The sequence below is a fragment of the Epinephelus moara genome, chromosome 21 (assembly GCF_006386435.1).
Source record: "Epinephelus moara isolate mb chromosome 21, YSFRI_EMoa_1.0, whole genome shotgun sequence".
NCBI classification, from domain to species: domain Eukaryota; kingdom Metazoa; phylum Chordata; class Actinopteri; order Perciformes; family Serranidae; genus Epinephelus; species Epinephelus moara.
The window spans coordinates 8,241,013-8,264,328 of NC_065526.1; the positions used below are offsets into that span (position 1 = coordinate 8,241,013).

General features: G+C 39.9%; 1 protein-coding gene across 2 annotated transcripts in view; it reads right to left on the minus strand.

Annotated features, from left to right (window-relative positions):
* The window catches only part of arhgap21b (Rho GTPase activating protein 21b), a 47,131-nt gene extending 24,913 nt beyond the window's left edge, over positions 1-22,218 (minus strand). For both annotated transcript variants that reach the window (XM_050032990.1, XM_050032989.1), the window contains exons 1-7: positions 21,969-22,218; positions 20,791-20,990; positions 11,463-11,645; positions 11,266-11,287; positions 4,125-4,217; positions 3,604-3,682; positions 3,467-3,521 (exon numbers count right to left, since the gene is read on the minus strand). In XM_050032990.1, coding sequence (XP_049888947.1) covers positions 3,467-3,521; positions 3,604-3,682; positions 4,125-4,217; positions 11,266-11,287; positions 11,463-11,645; positions 20,791-20,862 — 504 coding nt within the window. In that variant the 5' untranslated portion in view covers positions 20,863-20,990; positions 21,969-22,218. The remainder of the gene's footprint in view (positions 1-3,466; positions 3,522-3,603; positions 3,683-4,124; positions 4,218-11,265; positions 11,288-11,462; positions 11,646-20,790; positions 20,991-21,968) is intronic.
* Positions 22,219-23,316: the final 1,098 nt, after the last annotated feature.

Genomic DNA, 23,316 nt, shown 5'->3' on the forward strand with positions numbered 1-23,316 from the left:
TGTACACAGGTATGAGGGCTTATCTCTGCACTGGAAATATTTGTGGGTCATGCAAACCGCATTTGAAATTGAAACTGTCTTGGCAAAGCTTGGTTAGGACAAAAAAGACAAAGACATTATGGGAAGCCTATTTGGATTTAAGACATCAAAAACCGTGCCGATGGCTCCGCTGCACTAACAAATTTGACTAAAAAATATATGCGTGAGAACCACACGAGAATCTCTGCCCTGAAATTGAACACTGCTGCAATTATGCAGCTAAGTTACCACCACCCAATAATGTAAGCTAGCTTTAGTTAAAAAAATATTCAATTAATAATTTCCTGTACTGAAGACTCAACTTCAGTTCACATCTTCATATCCCCAAGGATCTCAGTCTTTGGTATTTAGACACATTTGACAATAAGCTTCCAGCCAAAATGTTTTATTCTTTGTTATGAAACATTTGTTTTTTCTGATGAATAATCTGTAGCCTTCAGTTTAATAATCAAACATTTAGTGTTTTATGTGCACATCTTCAGTGGGGATGTGCCATATCATATCGTTAACGATAATACTGGTACAATTTTTAATATGATAAAAAAAACCCACATCATATCTTTATATTTGTGGACATAAATCCGTCTTCTTGTTACCTTAATGCTATATCATAAGCAACTGGACTTCAGTTCTATTCATTTCTATAACTGAAGAAGCCTCTTGGATGAGAGTTGAAACGTCTTCAAGAAACTCGAGCAAGTCCAGTTGTTTACCATATATCACTTAAAGGGGAGCTAATGTTTTTTTCAACCTGGGCCCTATTTTCCGATCTACTTTTGTCTAAACGAGTGATAGGATGTTCAATATTTGACATTTCTCCAGTACGAAGCCAGGGCTGACCTGCCTGCAGCCCATGAGTGCGTGCTATATCAAATAATAGGGCACTCAGACAGCGTCAAACAACATCAAAATACGTCCACTAAAAGTGCATTTTTTCACACAGATAGGCTTGGATTGTTAATATAATTATCTGACAACATAACGGAAAGGAGAAATGAACGTCTGTGTTTACCTTTAGCTGGATTCGGACATGTTCCTCTGCCTGTTGCAATTTTAGTATATGTGCTACTGAAGTAACACTGCTCCCTCTCTCTCTCTCTCTCTGTCCTTGTCCGCTCTTCAGTTTCAATGGGCTCTGCATCCGTGTACTCTGTGTTCAAATAAATATGGTCCATCCAGATCCAGTTGGTCAAAATCGGGTAAAAATTCATGTTTGTTGTGGCAAGTCAAAACACTCACTCAGAGAGTGAAAGTCTGGCTCTGAAATCTCACCTCTCGCCAGATTTGAGTTGTTGCGGGAAATTACCGCTGGAATGGCCTTACAAACGTGAGGAGTTACTCTGTTGGAGTAGTCGAGGCTGAATTTTTACCCAATTTTGACCAACTGGATCTGGATGAGTCATCTGAATTTGATGACTGCCCGTATTTATTTGAACACGGAGTACACGGATGTACACGGATGCAGAGCTCATTGAAACTGAAGAGCGGACGAGGAGAGACGTTCATTTCTCCTTTCCGTTATGTTGTCGGATAATCATACTAACAACATGCACTTTTAGTAGACGTATTTTGACGTTGTTTAACGCTGTCTGAGTGCCCTATTATTTAATATAGCATGTGCTCACGGGCTGCAGGCAGGTCAGCCTTGGCTTCGTACTGGAGAAATGTCAAATATTGAACATCCTATCACTCATTTAGACAAAAGTAGATCGGAAAATAGGGCCCAGGTTGAAAAAAAACATTAGTTCCCCTTTAAGATTACTCGGACCTGGATGACTGAGAATCTTCACCAAATGTCTTACCGTTACGCACAACAACAACAAGCATGGCTGAAAGCAAAATTTCTACCAGCTCTATGGTGGAGGAGTTAAGTTCCAAAAAGAGGAGCGCCTTCTGTAGTGTGCAACCAGTGGCACCATTAGGTTGGGCTTCCCTAATGTTTTAAGAACAGCCCTGGACTTTTTAGACCATTTTAGCGACTTGCTGCTTGGAGTGAACTCAGTTAGTGGCTCCTCTGGCAGCAGCACAGCAGGTCTCCCGTTTGTCTTCGTTGTGTGCACGCGGGAGAACAGTACGGTTATGGGGATCGGCATCACCAGATCATTTTGTCGTAAGACTCTGTGAAGCTCGACAAAAAACTTAATGTATGTGAATGTGTGACAGTCTTCGTACCAATGTAGTAGCTAAATCGCCTGCATTTGGCAACTGCTTAGATGTATAATTTGTGATTTATTTTGTTTGTTGTACTATTCATATTTCATTCATAGAATCCGAACCTCACTCTGAGTTACTATTTTTTTAAAAACTAAAGAGCAGACAGATAATTTTTGTTTAGCTTTTACTGAATATTTGAAGGCAAACTATTAAGCTTATGCTGACATATAAAATTACAACATGTAATTTGCTGCAATAGTATGTTCTTGAAATGAATATTCTTTTAGCATTTTTTCATGTCACCAAGAATATCATACCCTGAAAGATTGTGATATTATTTTAGGGCCATATCACCCCACCAATTTTCAGCTACTTTTAAACTTCATGGAAGTTTAGTGTCATTGCCACTTCTCTAAAACTATCTATTCTGACGTCTGACAAACAGCAGCTGCATTAGCCAATGTGAAAGCTGTCATAGAGATCTCAGTCATAATGGAAAGACCATGTCACTACACAGTCACGTAATGATTACACAAACATTAGTTACAAGATGAAAATAAATCTGTTTCACTTCATTTCCTGGTTGGTTTTCTGTTTAATTAGAATTCATTTACTTATGTTGCTTCTTTTGATAGTACTTCATCTGCAACAGTTAACAAACCACTAAGGTTGCCATATGTAGTTCAATGTGTGCGGCAGTGATCCATATTGTCTAAGTATGTTGAGGACCTGAGCAGCCAGAGCAATGAGCATAAAAACTTTTCTACAACTCAGCTGTTTAATGTAGGTCTGTACTGTGTGGAACAGACTTAAGACAATTTGTTTTAGCTCAATAAACTTTTACCTTTGTGCATTTAACAAGCCAAAATATATCATCCATACGGATGTAGCTGTCTATATAACTCCATGACAATATGTCTGCATATGTGTTTTAGATAATGCTTGCTCTACCAATTCAATTAGGCCATTTCGACAGTAGTGTTAGCAGCGGTTTGAGGACAGGAAGGCCGCTCTGGCCTGATTAGGAGGCCTAGATAGAAAACTCTGATGGGATATGCGGGCTCCCTGCATCTCATGACTACTGTCCCAACATGAACTTTCTAAACTAGAGCAGCTCTGTGAGATCAGGTATAATGGAAAATATTGTGGTACTTTATAAACAGTTGGCAATTTCTGTTTTAAAAACTGAATTTACTTTCAAAACTGTTTTTGTTTTAATAGAGTGGTACATATGACATGAACCCCATTTGGAAAACAGGATTGAGAAACTTACCAGTTGCAGTATATCCTCATCTTTTGGCATCACACAAAGTTCAAGGAAGTCACCACTGTTGGTGGACAAGAGATTTAATACAGGGAAAATACACAGACTGACCACAATCATCCAAACGAATTTATACTGAACCTCACCTGTCTTGGATCAAGGATATAACCTCACAATAGGCTTTCCCGATGATGCTTGCTCCATTCACCTTTACTAGTCGATCACCTAATAAGGGTAAGAAAACAGCAGTAATGACATCAGTAATGGAGAGGGGTAGTAAAACACTGTAAGCTTTTTGTCTTGTGATGTTGAAGTGTACAGTAACTATGCTGAAGGTTCCCAGTATCGACTAGAACATAAATTCACTGGGATGTCTACCTAATAAAGAAGCATTTCCCAAAACTACAGGGCCTGGCTAGTGTTTTGCTTCACAGCATGAGTACTGTCAGGCCACTACTGAAAACTGCACTGTTTGCGTTTTTTTCCATTCTGCTTGCAACACTCTACAACGTCAGTGCAATAGCTTAGAGGAAGTTTTCTGTATGACATCAGTTACAGGTCTACGCCTGGGTTCTTGTAATGGCATGACTTCTGAGAACTTAACGTCCCAATCAATCTCAAATATGCTTTTATGAAGGAAACAGACTGTTTTATGATTGGTTATTACCTGTGCAAAGCCCAGCTCCGTGAGCAGGGCCACCTTCCTTGACTTGCTTCACGAAAATAGTGTCCATGGGTTCCAGCCTATTCCGTTGTCTCCCTGATGAAAAGAAACAGGTCAGTACACATTATACAAGTATAAAATACAAAACATTAAAGCATCTAAATTGTAAAGTAAACAAAAAATAAAGAGCAGCACTAATAAACATTGTAGACATGTCTACACTTTTGGGGTTTTACACTACAAAGGAAGAAAGGGAATTAAAACTCTTATAGTAAAAGAAGCACTATACTGAAGGCTGAACCTTAATTGTGGAAAAACAACAACTACAAAGCCTACCAATGAGTGCCTGACTGAGCAGTAAATTGTTCATGACATTTAGGTGAGAAGAGAGAATGGCTGTGTACGAGAATGAGAGCAAAACTGGGAGGTTTGTCACGAGATCTGGAGACATGTGAATCACCATTATGACAGCAGAACAGACGGTGTTGTAGCCAATGCTTGCCCGTATTACAACAGTTCTGAATAGGCGTGATCATTAATTGCTTCAGAGAAGAACAAAAAAAATCTCAATGGGGGGAAATGGCGTGGTTTTAGGGAGGTGGATAAAAGCAGCTAAAGAGAGGAAACCTGTTTGCTCATGCTGCTCCTGTCTCCTAGCAGCTGCATGGCTGCAGAAAAAAAAACCAAGGAAAGAAAAGAAAGAAAGAGGGGGTGAGAGAAAGGGAGACTGAGAGAAGGTAGAGTGACAGTGTGCTCAGCTGCGCAACTCCCACTCTTTCCTTATAAACTGAGAAATAGCTCCGAGCACAGCCAAAGAGTGGCTAAAATCTTTCACCAGTAGTTAACATTCTGTTAGTGAGTCAGCCCACGATGGCTCACAAACTACAGGGGATGAGAAGGCCAGCAGGAAAACAGGCGTGATAGTTCAGAAAAATGTACCAAAAGTTCTGACTTGATCAATGAATCAATGCATAAACATCCTCAGTGTCAGCCAGCACATTCATTTGTGAGACACACACACTTCTGGCCCTGTGACAGACACAATATGAGCAGATACTATTTAATGTTTTGTGTTTAAGCCATTGGAAACGGGGACACGGGCAATCAAGTGGCTTTATATTCCTCATATGTTAATTAATCGTTTGTAATCAGCAGTAATCTATAAGCCTTTGAAAACCTCACACAGACACACTTGTGCCTCCATTTTTCTCTCTTTCACACACGAGATTACTCATGCAGAATCACATCCTGGGGACTCACATTATGTAATACTGCAACAGGAGTCCCATACAACTACAGCTGCAAGACATGCTCCCTCTGGTGGCATACCAGAGAACTGCATCACTACCTCCACAATGGAGCTGTTCATACATGCACACGAGCCACCGTAAATATTTAAATGTACGGTGGAAGCAGCTCCGTGTTTTTGCCTTTGCCACCTTCAAGAACATGACATAATATATAGAGACAGAAAATATATGGACTAATATTCAACTTATCAAATAGTAACTGTACGATGTGTGCACAATGGGGCTTTCTTTTTACAGTACTCACAATCCATTCAACTAGTTTTATCTTAGCACTTCAACACTGAGCAATAAAAACATCTGATTCTTTACACCCTGCAGCACCACCCTGCCACATATGAGCTCATCACCTAATTAGTGCTGCTACCAACTAAGGGAAATGCCTTTTGTTTGCCATATCACTCAAAGTTCCACAGACTCAATCTCGATTTTATCTGTTGACAATAAATGTTGGGTGTTCCTCTGAAACCAGAGTAAACCCTGCCCAAGCAAATGAAAACATTGCCAGGTTTCATTTGCACTATTTTAATCAGTTGGCGGATTGCCTGAAAAGCTATCTAAGACTATTTAAGAAAAAAAATGCAGAATGATTTGTGAGTAAAAATTAAATTTAAATAAGCAAACACTCAAGAAACCCTTCATGAAACTAGCTCGCCATTTCAAAATGAACACTAACAACAATGAGCACTTCCATTAGGTTAAAGACAGACTTTCTTAATGTGAGAGAGTGAGGAGTTGACAAGAGAACATTCAATCAGAGGTGAACCCAAACTTGACCCCAGAGCTGTAACAGAAGAGCTTTGTCTTTAGAAGCAGGAGACTCTAATACAATAAGGGAATTGATGGTGATGCTGCGCTCTGGGGGGACGACAGCAGCACACTCATAACTCTGATGCAATGTTTTTATTCATAAATCAATGTTTTGGCACATACTGCCTTCTTCTGAATAAAACCACAGTTCATTTAAATGGCCAGTTGTGTCAGAGGATGAGCAACACAATGACATCATTAATCTTTGCAGCAAAGCAAAGGTCAAAGCAAGAGGCCTAAATTTTGTCCCCATGGCTTGGACTGTAGATTGTAAAATACAGATAGATAAATTGTTTGGTGGATACATGAAATTTTACACAAACGAGGGTCTGATATTAAACATAATCAGAGTGTTCTGTCCATTAACAACCCCCAGAAGAAGTAGATCTGAATATACATATATATGCACCTCTTTTTGTGTTAATGACAAGTTGACATAATGATTGCTACAAAGACATCTACTGCTAATGTCATCCTGGTTAATGTCAAGTTGTCATTATAAGGACATCCCAAACAAATTTAATGTCAACTTGTCATGACAAAGACAACTTCTGGTAATGTCACTTTGATTAATGTCAAGTTGTCATAATCAAGACAACCCAAACAATGTCAACTTGTCATTACAAAAACTGAATGACACTTAATGACAGCAGTCATAAACGTTTATGACATGTACATAATGTTTATGACAACTTCATGACAGTGTCATGTCACCCTTATGTAGATACCTTCAAGTGAAGTGCTACCAAATCACTTCACACTACAAGGACTCTTCCGTTTCTGCACAGCCATTTATATCAGTGAAGGCAACTCTGCTGGGTTACGGTTTCTAGCTCGGGCACAGAACAGCAAGCTAGCGCTGTCCATGCAAGAGCCGTGAGCACCGTTCAACCTTTACTAACTGACTCCTGTCTTCATATGTAATCTTGTCATGTCAGCTAATCAATCAAAATGTTACATCTAGCAACAAGGAAAACATCTGTAAGGGAAGAGAGGGGACAAAAATATAACTATTGTGAAGTGTCAAACACTTGAGGTACTGGTAAGTAAGTAACCCATACAGACATGGACCTAAACCCTAGATCTTTTAAGTGTTTCAACTGCAGACAGTCCTCTTAAATGTAGGCAGGGTTGTTAATAGCGGCGTTACTGCCTCTACACGGTTAATACATAGGAATGTCTGCAACTCATTGATCGTGCATGGAACCGGGTTGCACGCCCACATTTTCAGAACAAACAAAGAACAGACTGGAGTGTTTACAGTCTCCGTCACAATCGATGGGATATTTAAAAATAGCGGGTTGCTGCACTGAATCCTTGTAGAGCAAGAGTGACAACTCTCTCTTGACCAATAAATATCCTGCAGCGTTTCTAGCTTCACCTTTTGCTATAGGATCAGTGTGCTAGGTACCTCAGCAGAGGGATGACAAAGAAACAGGACAGAATGGGACAATGCTATAGATACCATCCACAACCTCTGACAATATAAACACAAAAATAACCGTTCTAATGTGTAACAAACTGAACTGAACCAGACTGCTTGGTGAAAATGAGGCTTTTGTTACCCTTGATATACTAGTCATTACATGTCCCACATGATAGTGATTTTGCCTTCAATAGAGCCCTCTCTGAAAACCCGGCCCTCTAATTCTACAGTCCAGATATGTCTTTTTCTTAAGCTAAATACACTCAAAAATGATCTTTATTTGCAAAAAAAGAGTGTGCATTAATGGAGTTAAATATGGCTTTTTTATATGGCTGCCTCTATGCATGCTACTTTAAATTCTAAAAGTTGTCAATCTTGTAAATAAAGAATTTCCAGGAGGTATAATGGTTCCTTTGTGCTTTTTCATAGTAAGAAGGATCTGGATGTCAACTTAAGTTCGGTGGAGGAACTTCCAATGCTTTGGAGAAAAATCCATATTGCCCCATAGATGAAATCTATCATACAGACAAAGTGATTTTTATTCTTAAGTGGGCATTAAGTGCCAAAAAAAGGAACAATTTAGGAACAAAAAGACAGCATCAGAGGTTTGAGCGTGCTGCTCTCTCCTCCCTCCTTTTGATTTCTGCCTATTGCCATTTCTTTGATGTGGTACTGTGACCAGGATAGCCCAGTCTGGAATAGAAACCATCACAGGTCGTCTTTTTTTTCTTTCTTCAATATTGGCTTGATGCCTATGAGCCCCTGTGTCCACCATTATGCAACTGCCAGGGTTCTTTAATATTCTCTGGCTTACTCCGTCAGAAGCAACAAGGCTCCAGACTAAAGGGTCCTCTACAGTATTTTAGTTTTTGGGTGAAATAAAAATCATGGCTGCTTTAATGTGAGCTCCTGTGCTGTTACATGAAGTTTAAATTTGGACAACAGGCAGGCTCTGTGTGTGCTTTCCAGTATCTCCCTGTTGTTGCAGAAATCACAAAGTGGGTCACAGAAACAGTTCAGATTTGGAACTGAGACACCACAATACCATTGTATCATGTGGTTACGGGCAGCTGCTGTAGAAAACATAATTGGACTGCTATTTAGAGCAGCCTCTATCAAGATTAAAAGCCATGTCGTGGTTTTTAGAAAGCATGTCTGTGCCTCGCTGGATATTTGTGTGCACTTTCATTATGTACATACATTATATACAGCCCATTCAAGATTTTAATTGGATGAAAGCAGCAATTGTAATTACTACAGGGCTGTAAACAGATTCACGCACAAGTATGTGCAGATGATCATGTGACTATGTGCCCTCTGCTCTCCAGTGAGTCTCCATGTCATACTACACAACAGCCCACATGATCCGTTGCACCATACAGTTAATCAATCCATATTTACAGCTAGATGATTCAGTGTTAAAACATCAATACCTTGATAGGACACAATAAATCTTTTGGTTACTGTAATATTGCTTAGTGACTTTATAGTGTAAAAAGGCTCCTTTACAGTCATGTGACATAAATATCTGAGCTCGACCGACTGCTGTGCTGTGTGTGAGCAATCAATTATGAATGCCTCTACCTGTTAGGTCACCGTATCACATTACAAATGTTTTTCCTTCATCAATTTTTGTGAAAATGTCTCTTTAAAACCATCAATAATCCTACAATCAAATGATGTCGACAGATAAAGTGGTATTAAATAAGAAATGTTGTGAAATGTAATTGTAACACAACCATACATGACGAGCTCTGAGAAAAATTAAAACAGATTTATGGGGATTCCCCATGCGCTATGAAAACAAAGAGATTACTTGTGCATGCAGTACTTCACTTCGTCAACGAGCTCAGGGTGAATTACAGTGGTGCTTTCCTGTTCAGTTTTTCTACACACCTAATGGAATTACTGACGTCCACATGGACGAATTCCAGTGACAGCAACCTCCCCACGGTCAACAACTGGCAACAGACCCAACGTAGAGCAAAGCCCACAAACAAGCTCCTGGGATATCACAGTGATCACACTAGGACGGGACAGGCAGATTTAACTCAATGAAAGAGAATTCCTATCAGGAAAATCTAAATGAAATATATTCTAGTAAGAGAAGCCAGATTGAGTACAATAAATCTTTCTCCTCTTTCTTTAAGGATCTCACGCAAGATTTCAAAGCTTATAGTTGTCTTCTTGGCAACTATAGTTAGAGTCAGAAATTCAATTCAGACTTTAAAATGACATAAAGAGTTTTGCTTGTAAAATTAGAGTCAAACTGTGATGTTTTGGCATAAGATGCGACACTGGTCAAAATTAAACATCACAGACATATTAATCAAAACATATCACTATAATATTTCCTCTGGATGTAAATTCAGGGTGTCTACAGGTGTTGGAAACTTACATTTAAGGATTTTTAAGACCTTTTCCAGATGTATTTTTGAAAAAACGTTGCATTGCAGATAAGTACAGGAAAGGAAAGTACTGTATATGTGTTCCTGTGCAGAGGTTGGTTTTATGTAGACATATGATTATTAGAGTGAGTTAGATTAATCTATATTTTGCCACCAGGTAAGTGCAAGTATAAAGTAAAAAGACAGTATTAGGTTAAAGATCTGACACATCGGGAACGTGGACTTTTACGCAGATGAGCTTGACTTATTTTAACCAAAAGAAATAAAAAGATGAATAAGTGAAATTAGATAAAATGTTTGTTGTTATTAAGACCTCACAAATTAAAATTTAAGACTATGTAATGATGTTTAAGGCTTAATATTGAATTAAAGGGTCTTTTAAAGGAATTTTTAGGGTCCTGTAGACACTCTGAAATTAAGACCAAACTGATTAAGTCTGTCTTTAGCAAAAGCAAAAGAGTCATTATTTCTATCTTCAAGGATATGTGTTTGATTTCATAATGGCCATGTTTTGTTTTTTTAAATACACAAACCTGTAAGTATTTTTAGAGCCTGTAAGATATCTTTACAAAAATTACGGAACATGGCTGCTGGTTACCACCTTTGCTTGTGTTCTTGTGAAAATAAGGCGAATGAGTAAAAACAAAAACATCTGTTTAAAAAATGTAAGGGTGATACTGGGCAAGCCAAAATGTTGAGTGGAAACTACAGATTTGGTAAAAATTGTCATAAGCAGCATTTTAAATATGTAACATTTTATTTTAACAAATCAAAATCAATTTATGCCAAGGGTTTTATGTGAGGCTTGTCCCTTATGAGGAGAGAGAATAGAATAGTATGAGAATAACAAGGGGGAAAAAGGATCAAACACAGACACACAACCCAGTAAAACTGAGGCCATCTCTTTCTGACAGCCTTTTTATGACGAGGGAGAAAAGCAGCAAGAACAACAAAGTGAAAACAATATGAAGAGGTGGGTCAGTGCAGGGCAGAAACAGGTGGTGCTGACCAAACCTTTCATGCCTCCACAAAGGTCAGTGACACACAGGAGCTACATTGTTCTCATCGCATAAGGAAGCAAAAAGAGCCAAAGAGTGGATGGATTAAGAGTCATTAGAAGTCAGAGGCACTGCTCTGACTCAGCAGTGCTGTAGGACAGGCATGAAGAGGAACAGCTGAGTTTTTCTGCTTACCTCTGCGGCCGTGATCTTCCTCCTGTAAAAACACAGAAAATGCTCAAGTGACTTTGTTGTTCACGGTCACAGAATTCAGCTATCAGGCTTTGTGTTGACTCAGTGCAATCTTATGCAATAAGCAAACAACACTCTGGTGTAAGAAACTCATGATAGCTTCTGACAAGTTTGACAGCAAAGACAATTTGGAAATTTACCGGGAAACAGTGCATGGTCGACTCCGGTGGGTACACGATGAAGTGACGCAGGGTGAAGCCGAAGCCTTGGGACGTGCGCCGCAAACGCACAGCTTTAGGTCTCGGCCATGAGAACGGCTCCTCTTCTGTTGCGTATTGCACTCCAGGAGAATCAGCCAAGCCTCTCCAATCTGGAGATTCATTCTACACAGAGAGAAAGATAGAGGAAGGAATTTAAATTGAGTGGTGCTACTTTCACTTTTACACTTATCAGAGGATCAATGAAATTTCTGCTAAAACATGTAGCTATGTAATCTTGAAATTGAAAGTGTAAATGCTGGAATACCCCCGTGCTAAAATCAATGCAACTAAAGTCATGCCAGTCATTCATAAAAAGCTGGACATGGTTTATGGGAATGGGCTTTCTAAAAACAGCAGTAGCCGTCCAGTGTTTACAGTAAAGTCATGCTATCCTATCACAGCAGGAGAGTAGAGCATGTCAGGCTTCAGGCCTTTGGACACCCACCCCTGTGTTTACTGGCTATTTATAGCCTGACACCTTTGTGGAGTCATGTGAGCAGCAACACCCCCCCTTTACTCAGGTCTCCCCATATCATATTCTCTGTTCCAGTATAACTTTCAGGAACGCCTCGGTTCAGTCTTGTATTCCAAACTGAAAAAGTATTTTTCCTCATCATGTCTCAAACAAACCCTCCCCCTCCCCCCTGAAGCGTAGACTTTCCCCCACAATGTGAGGAATTTGATGAGCTTGCATTCACGCTATCTCTGCCTGGGCAGATATGTTGAGTCAAATGTCAGAAGATCAGAGTGAATTACCTGCACGTTAACATAACCAGTGCTAAACTATGATAAAGAATGTGCAAGAGGTGTGTCTACTTGTGATTAATGCTTTTGCAAAACTAAACAGAAATTCTGCTTATCTGACCTGCACAGCATGTTTTGATTAAAGGAGAAATAAATAAATCCGAGCAGCTCTCCCACTTGATCCAGCTGTTGCAGGGAGCAGCGAATGAGCCAAACCACATTTAAAAAAACAAACATGAGCAACAGTTTGTTCACGCTAACTTAAAACCAAAATCACCCCATCCCACCGCTCTGAGTGTTTCACAGCATGAACAATCAGCCTCACACTCAATGGTTCATTAGAAATAAATGGTGTGCCTGGAGGGGTGTACCATGTTAAAGCATGTTTCACTGTCTCCTCTGCAGTATGTTTTACTGCTTCTCAGCAACCAAGTTTTATCTGCTTTTCAGCCATATATTTCTGAAAGAGGCAGTTATATAAACTACTTGGAACAAAATGTATTTTAAGTGGCACCCAGAGCTGTTGAACACATTAAGGAGTTCAAACGTGCATGCTGTAGATAGTAAGTACTCATAGTACTACTGTGGCTGGCTGGGAAACAGAGCCGCAGGTGCAGCTGACACCCATGTATTTTGATGAAACTAGCAAAACAGGTTTTACTCTGCATTACCAAGCTTTGGCTGTTCTGTGATACCAACACTTCCATGTTGTAGTCTGTGTCTGCATGAGTCCTGGGTGCCAGTAGAAAACATTCAAATCCATACCCGCAGAAGGACTAGTGGTGATATGACAATAGATCAACTGGATGTTTGAAATGCCTGCGTTGCTCCCCTTATGTCTCAGGGCAGGCCAATCCCAGTCAACTGGATCTGATTTAGCAGCCAGAGCATGGGGCGATTTCCAACCCTCTGATCTTTAGATGTGGATGACAGAGGGGGGTGTGGGCCTCCTGACAGACACATGCCAGGCATTGCTACCATCGCCACTTGCATAGTTAATACTGTTGTGACATTCCAGGTTAATAAATTCCAGACCCACATTTCCCTCATGGTTTCCCTTTCCTCTTCCCTCTTATCTAATAAAAAAAAGCTATTATTAAGGACGGAGAACAAAGCAAGACTACGGTGCAAACCTGACAGACCAGATTAATAATGCTTTCAAATAACTGTGACAAGAGGTCAAAAGGGAATCAACATAAAGGAGGAAATTATGAGATTACTTGTCAGAAAAGGGGCAACAAAGAAAAAGAGCACATGAAAGGGAACACCCACATCAAAACATGCACTTATTCTCTCATACCCACAAATGAATGCCTCTCTCACCCATTTCTGAATCACCAGAGTGCTAGACTGATATTTGCACTGGGTGAGGCAGCTGGGAGAGAGTTTTTAGTCTGCATTTGTTCCTTTGTTGCATATCACTTGGATTCAAGCAGTGACCAGGCCTGTGTCTCAGAGTAGGAACACTGATTTCAACCACTAGAAACAGCAAAACCTAATTTATTGTGGCTTCTTCATCTGTGCCATAGATTTCTATCGTGGTCCCAAAAACTATCAAACACACAATAATGAGCCACACTGATTGACTTGTTCCTTCATTATGATGTACATGGGCAGTGCAGTTAATGAAGTCAATCCCTTTTCACCAGCCCGCTACCATAAATATTCACCAGTGCACTGATTTAGTCTTGCTAGAGTGCCATTTGCTAAAAACCACAGCGCCCAGGTGTTTTAGGGAATTACCGAGCCTTATTTCAAAGTGAAAGTTCATATGCCTCACCGATTTTTTAAGGATTCCCATCATGTCTCCGGATGAATGCCCTTGGCTGAAAGCCCCAGACAAGCTGGGAAGTTGGAAAGACTGAGGCCACATCCACACGAATATAGTTTCATTTTAATACAGCGTTTTAAAACAGTAGTGATCTCTGTACACACAAACGTTTTTGCACCGTTTTACAAATAATCTACGTCCATACTAACACACCTGATGACGCTTATCACATGACCATTTACTAACACTTGGCATTGGGGCTGCCCCTTAAAAGTTGAAGACTCGAATTGTTAGTCGGCGAGCCCTCGGTTGACTGAGATTGCTTCAAGTCGAGCAGTAGTTCTTTCTTTTTTTGCTCGTCAGCGTGCTGTGCAGTGTACTTCTGGGGATGTTTTGGTGACCAAATTTTGCTGCGGAGTAAGCGCTCTTGACTTTCACAGAACTCTTAGGTACAGACAGCTGCAGACATTTACAGCTCACAGATACTTAATATGACACAGTCTCTGGCTTGTGTTTTATGTCTAGTATCTGCAAGAAATGTTGCACATTTCACATTACATGAATGCCGCTGTCACACTGAAACAAAACAAAACAAAACAAATCGTCGAATATTCGTATAATACTGCCAAATCTGATTTGATTGACATCATTTTGAGTCAGATACAACCCTACTGGGATGCGTGTGCCAATGTAAACAGGAAGCAGATTGTCTACTCTGCAGTTGGTCGCTTAGTTACAGAAAATACTACAGAGATGGCAAAAAGTAAGACCAGAGATTTCTTCGCCTGGATCAACAAAGAGGTGGAACTGTTTCTGAAAGTAACATGAGTATAAGGCAGTCGGAAAAAGACACTGGGAGTCACTGAAAGCAAACATGGCGACATATCAGAGCAGTGCCTGGAGCATCATCCATCGCTGGAGGAAGCCATAGCAATGGGAAAGGAGCATCAAAAAAGGTACCCAGTCCTCGCTATAATGTTTTGGCTTGATACATTATGACTGATAAGACCCTATCAGAGAGCGAATCTGTTTCCGCCAGTCCGGACTAAAATGCAATCCTGGAGTTCTTGAACTAAAACATGGTCAGCAGCATTTCAAAGTTCTCCCTTTTAGGGTTTTCAAAACACCAGAGTAGTGTGGACGCTCGGTGTAAACATATCAATAGTCATGCGTTTTAAAAATAAAATGTTTTAGTGTGGATGAAGCCTAACAGATCACTAGTGTTGATCTTTTCCTGGGACCTGTTGACCCTTATCCTGTAAACACGTCCCCTGAATAATGAATGAACACCTACTGGCACTAGTACAATACTTTCTAAGGCTGGTCTTTTTATAAGGTTTCATGCAAGGTTTGGTACAACTGCACTAAAAAACCTCCAATGGAGGGCTACAGACAATTTCGTGAGACATTTTCTTACATCTGTTTTACCGTGTAACAATGAACTATGGCTACAAACCCTGACCCAATTTCATGTATTTAGATTGAAGCTTTTCAAAGAGCTCTGTCAAGCGCAGCATATCTTACATATTATTTGTATGCATAGGCATAAAACAATTGTGTAATGCTCTTCAAAATCTATTCTAGGTTGACAAATGGTAAACCGTTTGTACCAGTGCATTAAGTGGCATGTCAGAGTACAAGTGGCCATTTTGTGAGAGATTGTAAGGCAACTACATAAGTGGTTCCTCTACCGCAGAGATTAAAGTGCAGGCAAACCAATACCACCCACGAACATCAGAAATTTAGGATGAAGCTGCACAGCTGTTTACACACCACAAATGTTAATATCTGGAGGCTAGGTACACACTGGAAAAAAACTGGAATTTCCACCTTGTTCATTTTAACAAATACTATGAAACCACACTGCATGGCCTGTATGTTTAAAACCCTCTGCTGACATCACCAAATGACACATTACAAGCACCACATGACATCAGCTCTAAAAACATCAGACAAGTACACAGTCTTAAAATGTGAGGAAACCTAGTTCTCTGTGGGCTGCTAAATTCTACACCACATCCCGTCCAAACCAAGCACTTAACTGTGAAAAGCCTTAGATAATGATACAGAGGGCCACTGGTGAGACCTGGGCGTTCCAGCCATGTAGTGCAAGACAAGGTTAGGAGCATCATTACTCAGTCTGTGCAGACACATGGTGTGCGTTTCGTTCATGCTACACTTATAGTTGTAACATACAGATAGGACATAGAAAAGTCTCAGGGTTATGTTCATAGAGGATGTATTTTTAAATGCTGGCATCTTTTCATTACATTTCTTCTAGCACTATTGTCTAAAAAAGCAAAAAACTTGATGTGTGTTACAGTGGGGAGCATGATACTCCTTTTTTTAATCAATTGTTGAGTTGGGCAATAAACAATGTCATACTGAAACCGATATCTGCATTCATAATCTTTGTTTCATACATGTTAGTATAAGCTGTCGACCTCAATAACTGCAGTGAATTGACAAAATAATACAAAGACCTACCCAGTATGCTGTAATTAATTACCGTTGTGGAGCTTATAATTCATCTTTACAATCATATAACTGTCATAGAGCTGACTCAGATAAACTCTGATTTAACTCTATGACAATTTCTCTGTTTGTGGTGCAGGAATGATTCCTAAAACCCGCAACAAGTTAGCATTTTTGTACTTCTGGTTCCCTTGTCTCCAAGTCAATAGGTTTTTTTTGAATGGGTTTTTGGTAAGATGCCTGAAGTAAGATCTGTGCTTAAAACACGCTTAAGAGATTCTCACGTTTTATGAGATAAAATACGTCAGTAAACATCCCACTCTTGAAATTTGAAGCTTTTCCGTGTCTTAAAAAAAGGTGGTTGCTAACAATTGGTTATATGAGACTACAAAACGTCACACCGGACACGGATTTACAGCCTTGTTGTGGTGGTGACGCTGTAGTCATGTGACCATAGTGTAGTTTGTTTATAGCCTAACATTAGCTTTTTACTTCATAAAGCATAAAAGTGGTGTTCATTTGTGAAAATTACTTTGCTGAAAAATGCATGTATCATAAACTTTTGTTAGCCACAAAGCTTCTTTTCTACAATAATCCAAAATCCATGGAAAGATCCCTTGGCTTTTTGTCGAGGGAGCCAGGGCGATGTTAAATTCTGGGATGGACTACAAAAAACATTACCCATGCACCACTCAACTGAATTGGATACTAAGATGCGCCCCAAGCTGCCCATCTAAACAAAATCCGTCATAGGAAAATACTAACAGTAAAATTGTGGTTCAGCACGTTAACAGATCACCTCATTATCCTCAGGTGAAAAAACACACAAAAAATGTATTTCCACTCTTCCTGGAATACCCAAGAAAAATCAACCCAGACACAACCAAATAAAACATATGGATGCCACACTGCATCTGCTGGAAACAGTAACACTGAATGAATTATGGCTGTGCATCACCCTTGCATGAGTCTAAATGTAGAATAAAAATAAATAAACAGGCCAGCAAGCGTGTCTTTCCAGAGAGAAGGAGTGCTGTAGTGACAAGTAAACTGTCTACGGCGGAATTTAGCCGTGAGACTGGACTGCTTATACATCCCACTCTCATCTGTGGGAGGAAACTACTGATGCCTTTGGTTTCCTGGGGAGAGTTATTTCAAAAACACAGATGTTTAGGTCTCTCACAAAGTTTTGCTGAAGCTGTACATTGAACACTTACTGACTTGTGAATGTCACTTTTGCTTTTATGAAATATCAACATTCAAGATTTTGAACCAAAGACATTGGGACTATTGTTTGTGCCAACACATCTCTAACTTGTCACATTGCTTATACGAAATGAATTTAGCAGGACTGAGCAGTGACTCTGACAAAAGGAAAACAGCTGTCAGCTCTCTAAAATATCCCCCTCTATTTATGCATCTCCAATGATTCGGTGATAAAGCTATGAGATGAGCAAGACACAGAAAACATTGCAGGCTTTTCTATCCAAGATGACATTGATGTTTTCACTACAAAGAAACTGTGGAAGCAGGAAAAATTGAATCGCACAGCCCATCTCCTACGTTTTCCCCTGAGACATCACAGACACAACCATAAGACAACAGGAAGTAACAGACTTCTTCTATCCAATTGAAGGTCAATTTTCCCTTCCGATTGCCATCAGTTAGCCATACAATGCCTGCGCAGAGGGCTCTGTAAAAGGCAGCCTGCCTAAATGAGATAAACGCTGAGCTTTAATGAGGCCAAGATTGTGGGGACAGGGAGGGGGGGTCTGTTTGTCAATAGCACCCCACAGAGCTAAATATGGATCATGCTTCATCATCTGAAGCGGTAATTCATTTCACTCCACTATCATTTCTGTCGTTCTACTGGAGCATAGCGTGCTGATGTGCAGGCAACAGATGAAAAAGCTATAAGCTATATGACTATAATTTTAGGTCAAAGAGAAAAAGCCCTACCACAGACATATCACTCAACAGCTGACTGATCAGCACCCAATCGAAAATCTCGGTGCTGCAAACTCAATATCTGACCGGAGGAATCCAAGTAGCGGAGGGAGACATTAAGCCAACTTTGTCTGCTGTTTGGATTCAGCTGCAATGTTTGAATACCATGCACTCAGCTGATAAAGCGAACAAACGCTCCAGTGTAGAGGAGAAATCAAACCACCAGCAAAAGCCAAAGACAAAAAACTTAACTAAATTATTTCTCTACCAAGTTGGCAAGTTGTTTTAATACAATATACACTAAAGTGTTGTTGTACAAGCATTAAAGTAGCTACAATTGAAAAACAAAGGGGATAAATTGAAATGTTTTCTAATAAGAATAGATAAACTTTCTAAATATCATTTAATATTATTTTCTATGGATACAGCGCAGTAAAGTTCTTCTTTTAATAATACTTAAAAAAAAGGTTTACATCCACCATTTGCACATTCCTACACAACTGTACACTTTTAAAACCGTCACTTTTATAACTTTACATATTCTTAAATATAGACATATTTTTCATATTCTATTTCAAAATTTCTCAATTCTATTCTATATTATGTCTTTCTTTTTTTTTAATTATATTTTCGCACTGTGTTTATAGTTATGCACCAAATCACAACCAAGTCAAATTCCTTGTAACAAAGCTACTTGGCAGTAAAATACTTCTGATTCTGATGAGTCCCATTTAACGATTCAACAGGTCTTAGTTGAAGGCCTCCCTCTTTATTCGCATCTGAGACATTAACCCATCTTCTCCCTGCTGCTTGTTTAACAAGGCCATTCTTTCTCTGAATAAAAAACAAAGGCACACCCATTTATTACCATCATCTTTTGACCGATTTTCCTCAACTGAGACCTTCGCAATTTGTTTTCAAAAGTGATTGAGAAAACATCCACTTCAGAAATTTATGAAGTCATTAATTCCACAGTGTCATTTCCAGAAAATCCAAGCACCAGAGACTCCAGGGGGTTTCCGGCTCAAAATTAGCACATGAATTGGTTTGTGTGGCAGCCTTATTAGAGGAACTGCTAAAAGGAGGATTTCCACTGGCTGAACTGTACTGAGGTTTATCCCTCGCATCATACTAACTACACTGTTAGAAAACACAATCCTAAAACATGTTCATGTATAATGCAAACACTTTTTTTCTAAAATGCGACAAGGAGTTGTCTGAAGTTATTTTAAGAGAATATGAGCACATTTTCTGCATCTAAACTGCTGTTAAATTCATTCATTTAACTCACTTAGAAGTTGAGAGGCTGTATCCAGATGGCCGTAATAGCAAAGGTAAGCACATTATCTGAGTTTGTTTTTTTAGCCGTGACAGTGAAAAAGACGGGGATCCAACACAAGCTGTCTCTGTAGAGTGACTTCTGAGTGAGCTTTCTGTTAAAATATCATTGTGCTTGTTTTATACACATGAAAAGAAGTTTTTGTTCTTGCTTTAAGTTGTTAGACTCTGGGAAAAAAAACTTTGGAATATAAATATATAAAAACAAACCTATTAAGACTGAGTCTATTACTTGCTCATTGATTTAATATCTTGTTGAGCACTAGAGTGTCATTTGCTCCCCTGTGCTCTTTCCAATGATCTAAAATCAAATTCGGTACATCAAGTCTGTTTGAAGTGACAACATGAGGAGATTTCAATCCCTCATTTACAGACTGTTCACATAGAAGGAGGGAGGCTTAAGTGAAGAGCTGAATATTAGATTAAAGGCAATCGAGGGAATCAAAGAAAACTACAGATTCTATAAATAGGTGCCCTTCCATTTCAAAGAGTGCAGGGTTGCTGCCCAGTTTACCATGAAGGTCTTCATTCGGGCGACAGGCTTTCAGAGGAGCAGATGGCGTCCTGTCTGGTATTACAGGGGTCACAGCTTAAAAATCTGAAAGACGGGTCTTGAATAAAGGATTTCAATGCCATTGTCTCCTCCCACTTCCACCAGTGATGAGTGATTTAAAAACTTCAAATTTAATTAAATGCTGTTCTGCAATGGAAACATGATGTTTTGATCTCTACGTCTACAATGATCAACCCCAGGAAGCACAGACAAACTTAAAATCTTCTTAAAAAAAAAAAAGAACCCAAATAATGAAGCACTGGTGTGATATAGAGTGTAAACAATTGAGCAGGAGTTGTTACAAGCACAAACAGCTGGGCCAAAGTGTCAAACACACTACTCCCCCACCAACACCAAACTGAGAGAGGGAAACCAGAGAGTCAGTTGCCCCCCACAATCACTTTCGTGATTCATTTTAAAAGTGGACTTGTGTTGTTTACCTCACAGAAGGAAGATCTTGCTTGTTGTCTCTCATCATCTTCACAAGAATGAACCCAACGCGATGCCATCATTCAACTTCACTTAAAATCCTGTTATCCATGAACGCCCATATCCAAAAAGTAGCTCCAGCAGGATGCAAGAAAATATGTTCCTCTAGGTCCAATTTACACCTCCATTCTTGCTTGATTCCTTAGTCCATCTGTTGTAGAGAGGGGGCAGAGACATATGTTAATATTATAGCATTTAGTTTGTTGAATCACAGGCATGTTTTTAAATTAACAGCTCACACTGTTCAAGCGTGTGTAAGACAACATGACTCAACAACCCAGTTGTTAAACACGCATAATAGTGGACCATCCGTGCTTCATTTTGGACAATCAACATTATGCAACAGGTCTTAACCTAAGTCTATTTTCTACCTGATGTTTGTGACTTGAGATGCTGTGAAACAGGCTGACTTGGAGTACAGTAATGAAACGCTGTGTTATGAAATGTGAGCACAACGCAACGACGCTATTGATTCTCACTAAAGTATTCCAGGCAAGGTGTACACTTAATTGAGTATCGCCTTTGGTTTCGTGGACGGGGTGAAGACAGTGCTGACAAACCACATCATCACCGCATTATTCACGCAATAACAATTCAGGCTTGCTGTCTTCAGCTTCAAGCACAACAACGTGGACAGTCAACACTGCATAATGAATGGCCAGCAACAAGTGGACTACAGACGAGAGGCAGGGCGAAATACAGCTCTGCCACACATGAAATAAAGTTACAACAAACCTATAAAACTGGGGTTGTAAAGCATGAGTCACACAAGCTCATTACACGGTTTATATTTCAACTATTAAACCACAGATACTGTGATTTAGAGATGAATGTGAGTGTCTCTTGTTTGAGATCGATGGTCAACGGGCAAGAACAGAGCGTGTCGAGCTGTTGTTCTCATGCGACCAACAAAAGTCGCTTTTCCTTTGTTACTTTTGATTAAATACCGACACAAAGGAGTTGAAATGGCGATGTAAGACGCCGTAGCCACTTTAAATGTGATATACTAAGTGAGCGCTGGCTGTAAAGCTAGTAAAGTGGGTAAAAGCAACCAAAGCAACTGAGGCAACAGGCTGCTCGGCGCTGCGGTTAGCATCCATGCTAACGGCTGGAGTTTAAACAAAGTTACCTGTGTAGTTGTGAGGCGTCATTACAGGCGGGCAACAGCGGCGGCGGTTGTCCATAAAAGCGAGAAGACAAAGTAAAATCATAGCTTGGGACCTCCAAGATGGCCAGGCGGTGTCATAATTTAATATACGTTGAGTACAAACGGCTTCCCGGTGATTATTCCAAACCTACTCAGGGGAGGCGCATGGTGTAGTTTCGTTGCTGGAAATTTTTGCTTCCAGCGATCCAGTCTCTCTGGGAGTCCACCTTCGGTCAACAGGACACTCTCAGCCAATCACAAGCGGCGTTGTATTCGACCCGACCAATCAGGTGAGAGTTTACAAAAAGTAAGCAGCTCTGGTGAAAAGGTAGTGTTTTTAACCGTTCCGACAGAGTTCAACGAGTTGGGAGCAAATAACACACCGTCTGAACACAGTAGGAGTAAAACAGGAACACTGTCCACATTTCACACCTCAGGATTCTCACAAACAGACCCGCTTCATATAAACAACACGGCTGAACGAGGAGTCACATGTCCTGGTTCAAAGGGAGGTCGAGCAGGGCTGGCATGTGGATGGCAGTGGATGTGGAATGTGAGTTTACACATACCACACTGCATATAATCTTTACTCTCATTGTGCTGCCATGGCTCCAAAAGCAGATAACTTAAATTAAACACTCAGCAGTCCTTTAGGACACACAGGTCTGAGCAGACCGTGGCTTTTAGGCTAACATTAAAGCTGAGATTTTCAGGGCCCTGACAAATGTCCCCTTTATCCCTCTCCACCATAAGGGACCACCTGTTCTTGGGATTGGCAGCTTTTGTTGCAGAGGTCAGTTTAGGGAGGAGACTTGCACAAAGCTGTCCTGTCCAGCCAGTTCTGCTTCCAGTAGCTTTACTTGGGAAATAAAATGGAAATTTAAGGCCAATTTTATTGGTACCTGACAGACTGAACATGTCTGTGCACTACTACCCCAAGAAAGTGTCAGAAATAACCAACTATCCTACTGACACACAATTTTGAGACACATGTACCCTACTTGAGTGTTATATTTTCCTCCTTACATTTGGCAGCTATTACTATTTTCTTGGAAGGCAAGATTTCACATGAAAAACGTGATTATCTTATAAAATATCGGGACAAGAGCACAAGGTAAAACACTAAAACTAACTTAAGAATCATTTTGGGAACACCCTGTAAGAGCTGACAAAGACTCAAGAGACTGAATTGTAGGTTTTTCATCTGCATGCTTTTGGCTAAGAGTATTAGTTTCACACTCAGCATCAAAAGATGTAACTACCAAACACAGTTAGTAGTTGAAATGAGCTCCACCTGAGCAGCTACTACAATGAAATAGTATTTTCACAT